Below are 13,083 nucleotides of genomic sequence, written 5' to 3' on the forward strand. Positions count from 1 at the left end.
GGGATCAGGGGGCCAAGGGGGCAGAGGAGAAGGGGGGAGTCTGTGAGAAACACCAGGAGCCCTTGAAGCTCTTCTGCAAAGATCATGAAACCATTTTACACAATACAGACAATGGCCTGGAACGGGTATCAGAATGCAGTTTCTTCAGATGTTTCGTGGCTTATGGCATCCCTGCCTCGGAGCGATGTGTGACTGGTGAGTTTGGTTGATATCCCTTGTTTCGAAGTGGCCGTTTCGGGCCATCCCATTCTGTTCCAGGTGTCATTCTGGAAGTTATGGGATTAATACTAATATAATATTGTAATGGTTTTAGTCCTAAATATTGTTTTGGAGTATTGCTACCTCATGCCATTATTTCTGGCGAGGTGCTATTTCTTAATATAAAGCGGTTGTTTTGGCCTGTTCTGTTTCAGCTTTTATGTCGGTCTCTTTGTTTCTTACATGCTGATGATAGTGAGTCATTTACAAGCAAGCAAACGACCACTTCCTGAAAGGGAGGAAAATGAAACTTATTCTGTCTGCTGTGTACGAAAGCCATGGCTGCTGCTGGGAGTGCCGTCCAGGATCTCTGTGAAGAAGCCACTTGTCCCATCTGCCTGGAGTATTTCAGGGATCCAGTGATGGTTACAGAGTGTGGACACAATTTCTGCCAAGCCTGCCTGAACCAGTGCTGTGGGGAGAAGGACACAGAGGCCTCCTGCCCCGAGTGTAGAGGAACCTTCCAGAAGGGGAACCTCAGACCAAATAAGCCGCTAGCTAAGATGACTGAAATTGTTAAGAAATGCAGAGATGAGGGGGTAAAGCGGGCAGAAGAGAAGGGCCAGTTCTGTGAAAAACACCAGGAGCCCCTGAAGCTCTTCTGCAAAGACCATGAAACCCCCCTCTGTGTGGTGTGTGACAGATCCAAGGAGCACAAAGAACATGAGGTGCTTCCTCTGGAGGAGGCTTCCCAGGAGTACAAGGTAGGAGAACATTGTAGACCTTGGTGGGGAGGGGGAAGAACTCTGGGTTCTTCTTGGGAAGTTCTCTGTAAAGTCCCTGCAATAAGAAGATATTGGGACTAAACTATTTCTTTATTACATTGCTATAGCCTGGATGCAGTGAACATGCACGTTCTTTGTTCTACAAATAGCAGCCACGGGAAGCCTGAAAAGATTCGGGAGGGTGGAGGGTGGGGGCTCTCTCCGCAGTGGCAGCAGTAGGGGAGCAGGGGCAAGATGCTGCAGGTGCTCCTCTCAAACCTTTCCTTCTCTCTCTCTCTCTCTCTCTCTCTTTGCTCCAGCAGCAAACTGGGTGGGTTTGTGTGTCCCGCAGTGTTTACTGTGTCGGCCAAAGGTGGTGGTGGTGGTGGTGGTGGTGTGACCCCCAGCCCCAATCCCCATCTCAGTGCATGTGAAACTCAGACTCCCAGTGGATGGAGGGACTTGTTCTTTAGGCTTTAATGGTATGAAAAAGTCCGCTGAGAACCTCCCCGCTCCCCAGTACAAAGATGGATGTCAGAGAACAGGAATATTGTTCACTTCCTCTTTTTGTCTCACTAAACCAAACATGAACTTTTGTTTTTCCTTCAGGATCTGATCCGTCGTCGCCTGGAGATTCTCAGGGAAGAGAGAGAAAGAATTCTGGCATATAAGGCAGAAACAGAAAAGGAGAATAAAGAACTTCTTGTAAGTGTCAGTTTTACTTGGGGTCTGTCTATATGATATCGTTTATTTCTTTGTTTATTTCTTTATTAAATGATTGGTATCTTGCCCTATATCACTGAGATCTCAGGGCAGCATACAGATAAAACAGAACAATGTAGACAGTACAGAATATAAACAACGAGAAACATATTAAATCACCTACAAATTAAGGTGAGCAGAAATTTTTAACAAGCACTAGAAACAATTGAAAACAATTAAAACTATGTGCAACCATGGAGAATATAGCCTTCAAAGAGTTTGATAAAAAGCCATGTTTTAACCTGGGGCTTTTCCATACAGCTGTTTACATCTTTCCATTTTCGCACAGATGACGCAGCCACAAATACGAAGCCATCCAGAGGCAAACCCTGGAAAATCCGATTCCCAAAAGTAGGGCTTTTACCCCAACCTTTTTGGTAGTGGAGCCTTCACAGCCCCAGCTGTCTCCGATGACAAGGAGAAGTAGAGCTGAGTATCACCAGCATACAGATAGCACCAAACCCCTAATGACCTCCCCCAGTGGCTTCATATAGATGTTGAACAGCATGGGGGATAGAATAGAGCCCTGTGGCTTCATATCCATGGGGTAGAACAGGAATCCCCCAATACCACTTTCTGCAATTGGCCCAGTAGGATTCCATGATCAATGGTATCAAAAACTGCTGAGGCGTCCAGTTAGATCAACAGGGCAGCACTCCCCCTGTCTTTCACCCGGAGTAGGTCAGAGCAGCCAAGGCTGTTTCAGTGCTGTGCCCTGGCCTGAAACCAGACTGAAATGGGTCTGGATGATCCATTTCCCCCAAGAACGCCTGAAGCTGTCCAACTACCACACACTCAAGCACTTTGTCTTTGCCCCAGGGTGGCTCCAAATCTCAGCTGTGTTGGTTAGATGACGCAGTGGCTGATTCGGGGCAAATAGGCGGAGATGCGCAGCTGAACATACAGGGACTTACCCTGACTGTTTCTCCCTGAGCGAGGTCTTCTGCTCTCTGACCTTGCTCCGTGGCTGATCCGGGGTGCGGTCCTGGCAGATGGCGACTGGCAATTGGTCACCGGAAGCCAGGAAGAGGGCAGAAGGGGGCGGCTCCAGTACCTGGATGATTGCTGGAAACCCCCTGCTCCCTCCTTGGCCTGGAGATTAGCAAGTCCAAACCCACAGGAAGGAAACCACAGGGTTTGGGGGGAATGCGGCCTCAATGAGGTGCTATCAAGGCAGCCCCTAGGAAGGGAACAAGGGCTTCAGCCAATATGAGTCAAAATGTGACGTAAAATGCAGAGGAATCCAAAGCCCCCAGGCAGCCTGGCTCTGCAGAACAGCTCTTGCCTGGAATGGCCAAACCTCCCAGAACGGTGGCTAATGAAAGGCCAGGCTGAGAGTGGGCCCTGGTACCTCTTCTCGATCCTCCCAGAGTGCAGGACACGGAATAACGGGCTCAAGTTAAAGGAAGCCAGATTACAGCTGGACATCAGGAAAAACTTCCTGACTGTTAGAGCAGTACGACAATGGAATCAGTGACCTAGGGAGTTGGTGGACAACCATCTGTCAGGGATGCTTTAGGGTGGATTCCTGCATTGAGCAGGGGGTTGGACTCAATGGCCTTGTAGGCCCCTTCCAACTCTGCTATTCCATGACTCTATGATCTTATAGGAATCTTTTTCTGTACTGAACATGGATTTAAGATCTCTGAAAACTTAAAATAACTTTCCTATAAAATTCCTTTAAGCCTCTTGATGCTGTGAAGCTTGGTCCTATTTCTGACTCTGGCTCCCCTTTCTCCCCTTTCCATCCACTTCTTGCAGAAGGAAACCAAAGCAGAGAGGGAAAAGGCAGTGGCTCAGTTCAGACAACTACGGCAGCTTCTGGAGGAACAAGAGAAGCTTCTGCTGACCCAGATAGAAGGCTTAGAGGAGCAGATTGCCAGGAGAAGGGACGAGCACCAGGCCAAACTCTCTGAAGAACTCTCCTCTCTTGAAAGCCTCATCCAGGAGTTGGAGCAGAAGTGTCAGCAGCCAGCGAGTGAACTCCTGCAGGTAAGACGGTGGCAGGAACAGCCCAGGAACTTCCTCCCAAGGGTAAAGCTGACTTCAAGACCTTCCTGCCTCCATCACCTGCAGAAGGAAAAGGCCCAAGGCAGGCACTGCAGACCCTTTAGACACTTGGCAACCGTAAGGTGATACCTCTAAGAGAATTCTTGCCAAAGCAAAGTTAGGAAAATTATAACCCCGATCACCTCCTGCTTTTGATATGGAAAGGAAGACTTCATTCCTGCCTGGGAAAGCACAGGGAGAAGTCTGCCATTGGAAAGGCCAGGCCAGGCGCTCAAAATAGACCTGTGTGCATTAGGGGCGTGCAGAGTGGGTGTTCTCTGCCCCAGAATTTAGGACGGAGCTATGTTGAGGCGGTTCTCCACCCCAATTTCCAGAGTGGGTCCCTCTCTCTGCACCACAAGAGGGTTTGGTGAAAAATCGCTCCGTTGTCGGGTGACTGCTACATGGGAATTAACAGACATGCTTACACCTCACTCAGTTGTAAAGATAAACACATGAAAATTGGCACTGTGGCAGCTTTTAAAGAGGACTTTAGGCAGGCAAAGTTTGGATCAGATCCATGCATGCAGTGATTTATAGTGATTTTTTTAAAAGCTGAACTCAAATGTCCTCTCAGGCAACTCTCATGCCTTGATCTGTATGCCGAGAGAGAGGGAAACAAAGCAGCAGGAGAAAAGCGCTTAGAGCAATAATAAATGAGTAAATAGAAATGCATGAATGTCACAACAGCAGCACACAGCTTGCCCATCATCCTCAGAGAGGACAGGAGGCTTGCAGGAGGAGGAGCAGGCGGAGAAGGAGGAGTTGGAGGAGGAAGAGGAGGAGGAGGAGGAGCACCCCCTGCACCGGAAGCCCAGCCAGCCAATAAGAGTAATAGTTTAACTGAAATGAAGAGCCTGCCTGGCTCAGGTGTAGAAGCTTTCTCCCTCCCAATGCCAGTCTGGCTGCTCAGGTTCTCACCTTGCCACAAGCGGAGATCCGTTGCAACCTCCCTTTTAAACAGAGACATTTTTCCTTCCCCTGCTGAGACTCAGGAGTATCAATGCCCCCCAAATTCAGCTTCAGGAATGGGTCCCAGAGGCCCCCCTGAAATTCCACCCTGTTTCAGGAGGTTCTTGGACCAATAGTGGCCTCCTTGCCTGCACCCTCTTTCTATTCTGTGTGTGTATTGTGACCAGGGCCTTTGCATTACATGGCAGGAGAGGGACGACCAGGTGGCCTGGAATTGGAAACTTCTCCCTCCTCCCGGTGCTCATAGTAAGAATGAAGGGGACAGCGCCCTCTAGTGGAGGTTTTGAAGTGCAACTTTGGCTGCACATGGTGGGAAGTCTTGAGATGTAGTTGAAGAATCGGGATATCCAGGGGTTTTCTTTTAACGGAATAAATGGGGGAAGGTGCAGGAGACATCGTCAGAAAGACCCCAAACTTCCGTGAGAGGCCAGTCAGGAGCATGCTATAAGTCACTTATTTAGAGAAGCCCCATGTCTCACTGCCCTGTTCTAAGAGAAACCCCCACCCGTGGAACCTTTCTCTCCCCCCCAATCGGGAAAGTTCACTCTAATCTCCTTCCCACCCCCAGCACTGTTAAGTACTATTTGCATAACAGATTGTTTTGATTTTGCACGCTTATGAAGAATGCCCTAGCATCGCATTTCTCCAATAAATGAGTGTATCCCTGAGATTCTTGTGGGTTTGTGGAAATTCCCATTATTTGAAGAAACCAGAGCTTGAAGCACTGTTGCTGCTGGCATTCCTCTTTTTTGTCAAGGTAAATGCTCCCATCTTGGAGTACTTTCTTGTCCTAAAAGAGAGACTCTAAATTGTCACTGACTCTGCACAGGGAAATAGGCCAACAGGGTTGGCTGTGACCCAAAAGTGGGTCACAGGATCAGTCCAGATGGGTCACTGCAAATCAGAGTCCATCGTGGTTCTTGGATCTGGACCTGTGGAAGACCACTGCCTTAAAATACAGATCACTGTCTGTCTCTTGTGAAAGCCTGAGAGTTTGACTCTTGAACCCCCATTGTAGGATATTTTATCTATTCCTCATAGTCCTTGAGTGTGTGTGTGCGGGTGCTATGTGGAAGCATCAGCACTTGAGCATTAGAAGGACCAGGCTACCATAGATGGGTGACTGGCAGGCACTGAGTTCCCTCTTCTGTCTCTCCTTTCTTTGCAGGACGTGAGAAACACCTTGCAAAGGTTAGTGGATCCCACTCATTTGCATGATGGTGGGAAGGGTCTGGATCACATGGGAAGCACATGGCTCCCTCCATGCTCCTGGGCAGAGGACATTGGTCTCCAACATCTCATGGACTCCAACATCTAACCCTCATGGACTCCAACATCTAACCACTAACCCTAACTAGACACAAACACAAGCATCCCATCTGCCCCGCTCACCGCCCCCGCCCCCAGCCATGCTCGCTGGTGTGGCTCCCAAAGGGTTCTGTATGGGCCAGTGTGGCTGATGCTCCCTCCCCCAACCAAAGTTGCCCATTCTCTGTTCTGAGCTTTCTGCAATTTCCATTTGGATTGAATGGATGTGGGTTACCTTTTTTCCCTCGCCTCCAGGAGTGAGAAGGAGACATTTGAGAATCCAGCAGCTTTCCCTCCAGAGCTGAAGTGGAGGATCTGGGACTTCCGTGAAATAAATCCCTTTCTGGAGAGAGTCATGAAGCAATTCAAAGGTAAGGAAGCACGGCTGCAGGGATGCAGTGCTGGGCATTAATTTATTTTATTTTGTTGGTGCTACAAACGGTGGCAACAGCAGTAAACAGCAGGCTTCCATTTTGGCAGCCTGGTCACCATTTCCTTTTCCTCCAGGAATACCCAGAGTGCATTTTGTTGCCCATCCGCTCAGACGGGAGAAGGTTTCTTGAAAGTTCACCAATTCTGCTTTGGGTTTTCACCATCCAGAATAATGTAGTGTGTCAACCTCCCTGTTTACTCTTGACTCCATATCCCCCACTCATGAATCTAAACTGCAGGAAAGGGATAAGGAATGAGTTCCCTTTCCCACTTCCAGGCCACCTCTCATCCATGCTCCTGTCTCTGTTCTGAGATTGGAGATAGCCATGGGGATGAGAGGGGGTGCGCATTGGGACTGCTCCTTGTGATGGAAATAATAATAATAATAATAATAATAATAATAATAATAATAATAATAATAATTTTATTTATTTGTTACCCGCCTCTCCCTTTGGATCGAGGCGGGGTACAACACAAATGTAAACGCCATAAAATACATATAATTAAAACATTCAAAACTAATACATCATTAAAAGCAGCACATTATTGAAAGGCATCTTAAAATTCAACTGCGTAGGCCTGCCGGAAGAGATCAGTCTTTATAGCTTTCTTAAAATCTGGAAGACTGAAGTTGACGAATCTCTCCTGGCAGGTCATTCCATTAGCTGGGAGCGGCAGAGGAAAAGGTCCGCTGGGTACTAGTTGTCAGCCTTGTTTTTGTTGTCTGGAGTAAATTCTTCCCATAGGACCTGAGTGTGCGGGGCGGATTGTATGGGAGAAGGCGATCCCGCAGGTAGCCTGGACCCAAACCATGTAGGGCTTTAAAGTTGATAACCAACACTTTATACTTCGCCCAGAAACTAATTGGCAGCCAGTGAAGAGATTTTAAAACTGGTGTAATGTGGTCCCCCCTAATGTGGTCACTCAATCTAGCCCAGGTGAGTGCCCTTGCTCAGGCTGCCCACATGCCCACCACTATCCCTGATCAGAGACAGCTGTGGGGGGGCCCTCCAAGGGGATTCCTCCAGAGGGGGGGCTTGGAGACTAAACTCATTCCCCTGGGAGAAGACCAAGAGGCTGTGCAGGCCGGATTGTGGTGCCCCATAGGTTGGATTAGGACTAGACCCCTGGTTTAAATGGCTACGAATTCATGAGTATTGAATGACAACGAAGCAAACACAGGAACAGGGGAAGGAATTTTAAAAACATCTTTTTGGATCTTCAGGTATATAAGATTTACAAGGCTAAATTGTAGCCCAAGAAGGATGTTCTACCCATAGGAAGGGGAATGAAATACAACCTCTATCCTAGTTCTGCCTTCTGCTTCTCATTTTCTATGTTCTACAGAGGATTTTCTTCAGTTTTGTTTTTTTATTATTTTGGTTGCAGTCCTAGATATGCTTCGTTGAGGTTAAGCTGTACTGAACATGGGCTGTACTTACTGGGCCAGTTTGCATGACTCCAGGGTGGCTACTAAGCCCCGGTGGCTTGGGCTTGTTGAGTGCTGGCCTGGTTTGCATAGTTGTTCTGGCTGGGCAAAGGCTTCTCGTGTTGTCTGAATCTAGGGAGGGTGGCTTGTTGAGGTGGTTAAGAAGCCACTCCAGACCCATGGCCTGTGGTGCGGTTGTGGGTTGACTTGCTAACCTTCCCCATGAGCCTCCCCCACTGGCTTCGGATGAAACGAAACACTGAGAAACACGCATAGAATTGTACTGTTACTTGGAATCAGTTTAAAGTTACGAAGAGGATCTCCCTTTTACCGGATTGGTTTCTACTTGATTCATAATGGGCCTCTTAAAGTTTCTATCATTTCCTTCCCCAGATGTGCTGCTACCTGGACTACCTCTGATGAAAGGTACCTTTCCAGTTTATTTATTTATTACATTTCTGTACCATCCAATAGCGGAAGCTGTCTGGACTGGTCAGACATTTCACTGGCTTCATTTCACTGTGCTTCAACCGTTCTGTCCTGCAACCTTCAGAACTATAAACAGGTTAATTATGAGTAATCAGCAACTCTGTAGTGATGTTGGGTTCTCCATATCAACAAAGCAGGCACAGACAGGGGGGTATAACTATGGGCTCCTCCCCTCCATACTTCCCCCATGCATTCAAGTGCACTTTTGCAAAACGTGTCCATGTATAATAGAGGTGACTGCGCCTAGGGAGGGCTCCATACAATCAGGACATGTGAGAAAGCAAAGCTCCCAGTCGTGTGGAGCTCTGGCCATCCATGCACACTAGAGCAGGCAGAGGTATCTCACTGAGGACCATTCAAAGAGACGGGATGGTCTGACCAGCATTGGGCCTGGTCATTGGTATTTTAAAACGCCAGAATTTATTGATAAACATACAGGCTGAACATAGGCAGAGGCACAGCTTAGATGCTCCAGTAGACAGTTCTGAAGTTCACAGATCACTGGAGAGACTCCTCCAGACCCCTCCAAATTTTTACTTTTCATGTCAACATATCACTGCAGTTATTAATAAGTCAAAGGCTGTAGCAAATGATATGCTTATAAAAGAGGGATTCCAGGACGAACCTGTCTGACAGATGTTCAGCATTATACTATATAGCTTTATCCTTAATTAACCAAAGCAAAAAGTGACAAAACATTTTGGAAGAGTTGAAAAACTGTGAAGGGGGTATTGGAGAAGAAAATACGCGGATGAAGTTATTAGCACGAGCCCACAGGTGCCCGTCACAGTTGACTTTCCCCTGAGAGAAGAGCCTCTGGCACCGTCAAAATCATATCTCTGTGAAAGACTTCAACCTGCATCTGAACTGCAAATATGCACATAACGGCTTGATGCTTTCAAGAAAAACATACAAATTTGAAATATCGGTGAGACAAGGAAACCCATTACTAGGGCTGGGTGTTTGTGTGTGTGGGTCTACATGACGCCACTTTGGTGTTTGATTCCCTCAAAAATCCGCAGTGTCACTGCTGCGTGAGGAAAACAATCAATTCAGACAGCAGAAGGGTGCGCAGGTTATCTGGCCAGAAAAACCACAACGCCGGCGGCCATTCTGTTTGTCAAGCCGAGCCTGGGTCTTGCATTCCCGATCCGCCCAGAGCTCTGCCTGTCACTGACACACAAAGACACAACGTTGTGATCTTGGGGCAAAGGGAGAAGTCGCAGTAAATGGACACATTCAAAAAAGCACAGTTTCCGGGTGAAAAGCCCAATGCAGATGAACCACCCAGTAACAGTATCTCCATCTTGTCTGGATTGAGTCTTTTTTGTTGGCCCTCATTAGGGATGGCGCAAACATCCGCTTGGGTCCCTGAGGGCAGCAGATGGAGCCACGTCTAGCCCTCTATCCTAGTTCTGCCTTCTGCTTCTCATTTTCTATGTTCTACAGAGGATTTTCTTAAGTTTTGCTTTTTTATTATTTCGGTTTTAGTGCTAGATATGCTTCGTTGAGGTTAAGATGCACTGAACATGATGGGACTTACTGGACCAGTTTGCATGACTCCAGGGCGGCTAATAAGCCCCGGTGGCTTGGGCTTGTTGAGTTCCTTTCAGACCGGTGTTATGGGGTCTCTATAAGATGCACCCGTCCTCCAATATAGGGATGACACCCAGCTGTACCTCTAAGGTTTCATTTCGGAATCAGGTCTGTCTCCCCTAATTCCCAAGAATTAGCGCAAGTGCAGTCATTATGCCACAAAAGTCTCATATTAGCATTGTATAAAACAAAATGGGCCACCCAAAACACTGGCAAGAGAAAGGGCTCCTTTGCATGTTTGTATCTTGCACCCAAGGTGGAGCCTCCAACTGCTGCAAAAGCGAACGAGATACTAGATTTTCATAGTTCTATTGACAACCCAGTTATCTGTTGCCAAGAGGGAGGGCAGAACCGGCTGGCTGCTCTCTGCTCAGAAGAATGGAGACTCCTCCTTCCCCCTGGAAGTCTCAGTTGGCCCATTCAGAGGCAGCATCAAGGGGTGGTGGTGAATTTTCTGCTCTCCTGCCTCCCTCCACCCTCCTCACCCAGCACACACACACACACACACACACACACACACACTCACACACACACACACACACACAGAGCACTGCCAATGAGAAGGCATCCTGGAGCTTTTCCATCTGTTCCTTCTTAAGAGAAGAAGCTCAGGAGGGAGAGGAGGGGAAGACAACATGACATTCCTGGAATGAGGCAGGGCCAGGCTGCACTAAAGCCCTGATCTGGAAGCAGCAGAGTTGAGTGTTTTGAGAGTGGGGTTTTTTTCTTACTTGTAAAATGTGGGAGGAGCCCTTAGCTGGGAGGGGCAAATTGGGCATGGAATGGGAGGGGCTGTGGGGGCTTCCCAGGGAAATGGAGGGGAATACAGGGGAGGGGGAGTTTGGCCACTCAGGGTGGGCCGGAAGGACAGAGGGAGGGGAAGGGAGGAGAGGTCTGGGGAAAGTGGTTTGGGGGAGCTTTCATGTTGGTAATGCTCTGAGCATTGGAGGTATTCATGTTCCTGTTATCATACTGAGTTGTTTTCACATTCCCTGATTTTAGAGGAAATCGATGATCCCTGTGGGGTGTTAACACTTAAGACCTCCGCCATTGTCCCAGAGGATTCTGCTGACCTTCTCTTTTCCTCCTCTGTCTCCATCCCCAACAGCAAACGTCACTCTGGATCCAGACACAGCTCATCCCATCCTCATCCTGTCTGAGGACCATAAAAGCGTGAGATTGGGAGACAAGCAGCAAGATCTGCCCAACAATCCTGAGAGATTTGACCAACGTGCTTTTGTCCTGGGACGTGAGGGATTCACGGCAGGCAGACATTTCTGGGAAGTCAGTGTGGGAAGTGAGGGAATATGGGGTGTGGGGGTCGCCAGAAAGTCTGTGAGGAGAAAAGGGCAGATTGATTTTAGTCCTAAGGAAGGAATCTGGGTCTTGGGGTGTTATGGAGGAGTATATAGGGCTTCCATACCCACTTTTTCCACTCCTCTGTCCCTGAGTGGGAAGTTGAAGAATATCCGAGTGTCTCTGAACTGCAATGAGGGGCAGGTGTCCTTTTACGATGCTGACAGGGGAACCCTCCTCTACGCCTTCTCTGGAGCCTCTTTTGCAGGAGAGACTCTTCTGCCCTTCTTTTGTGTAGTGCTGAAATCCCACCTCAGCATCTCTCCTTAAGGCAGCTCAGAGCCTTCCTCACTCTCCCTCCTCTCCACACTAGACTGGTTAGTCTAAGCACCAAACCTTCCTTTGTCAAGGGCCCCTTTTCAACTTCTGCAAAGACTCCCTGAGAGGCCTCCAGTCACAGACACCAGAACTCCATGGGCTAAAATGGTGCCTGATTTCCTCCCTCCCTTTTCCCAGACTTCTCTCATCTCTTACTTCTTAAAGAGACAGAAGCACATGAATAATCCAGACCAACATTTTTTTAACTACACTGCTTCCATGATCTTCAGTCTATGTTTCTTTTTCCTTGTTTCCCTCTCCACAATATTTTCATTATATCCTTAGATGGAAAACCCACCACAAAATTCTCTCTCTCTCTCTCTTTTTGCACAAACACACACACACACACACACACACGGGTGCATTGTACCTTGTCAGAGATCCTGATGTGACATTCTTGCCAAAGTCTCCATATCCCAAAAGGCCTCTCATTCTGCTGTTTCACGAAGACAAATGCATCTTCCATGTGATTTCCACTGAGAATGGCCTGTCGGTGGGCTTGGATTCAGCAAGTCCAGGGAAATTGCTATTATAGTGAGCTAATATGTCCCCCTTAGTTATTTTCATTAAATAAAATAAGTTACAGCCTTGGGAACAAGGGTTCTCTCATCATGCTTAGGGTGACCATATTTCAGGAACCGAAAAGGAAGACAACATGGCCGCTCTATGGGGCGTGCCCACAAACGTGCCGAGCCCCCAAGGGGGAGTTCCCACCCAAACATGCGCTTGGTCACACGTCTGACTTCACAGCACACAATTAAGACAAACCTGTTCTACATAACATCTTAATGTTAAAATCACTGGAATAAAGAACAAGTGAGACATTCAAGGTATCTGAAATGAACTTCAGTCATTCCTACTTTTGTAGCTTTTGCTGCACTTTGAATCTTTTGCTATATTCCGTGTGATACAGTCTCCCCTTCCCTCAAATATCTTTTCTGACTGCAAATCCTTCACTGGATGACCACAGTCTAACCTTTCCTAACATTTAACACTCCTTCCCCATCACCTTTCTTATTTCCATATTCATTGTTTCATCAAACCGCTACCGCTGAACAAATGAAGCAGTTGACAAGTGCAGAAAAATCTGGCACAATGAACAAGCAAGAAAAAAGGAGGTGTGTGCTCTGGTGCTAACTAAGGTTTAAAATATTTAATAATGGTTTCTTCAATCAAAAACTATACGTGAATTCAAATAAGACAGATTGACGCGTGCACTAGCTCGACGGGTTGGGCCCTTAGGTCCTTCCTCAGGAGCTGTATCGTCATCCGAATTTGTTTACCCAACAAACGTAGAATCTCTTTTTTCTTTTTCTTTTTGATAACGAGAGGTAAGGGGCGGGGGTCTGTGTTCGCTCCCAGGATGGGGAGTGAAAAACGCAGCCCTCCCACAGCAGCTCAGAGGTAAGG

General features: G+C 47.6%; 1 protein-coding gene across 1 annotated transcript; it reads left to right on the top strand.

Moving 5' to 3' along the window:
- The first annotated feature begins 521 nt into the window (after positions 1-521).
- On the top strand, positions 522-12,271 carry LOC134396079 (zinc finger protein RFP-like). The gene is made up of 7 exons (XM_063122431.1): positions 522-962; positions 1,572-1,667; positions 3,486-3,716; positions 5,914-5,936; positions 6,309-6,424; positions 8,308-8,340; positions 11,108-12,271. The coding sequence occupies exons 1-7, from the start codon at positions 537-539 to the stop codon at positions 11,623-11,625; spliced, it is 1,443 nt and encodes a 480-aa protein (XP_062978501.1). The 5' UTR covers positions 522-536; the 3' UTR covers positions 11,626-12,271.
- The last annotated feature ends 812 nt before the right edge of the window (positions 12,272-13,083 follow it).

Source organism: Elgaria multicarinata, chromosome 3 (assembly GCF_023053635.1).
Source record: "Elgaria multicarinata webbii isolate HBS135686 ecotype San Diego chromosome 3, rElgMul1.1.pri, whole genome shotgun sequence".
In the NCBI taxonomy this organism is placed as follows: Eukaryota; Metazoa; Chordata; class Lepidosauria; order Squamata; family Anguidae; genus Elgaria; species Elgaria multicarinata.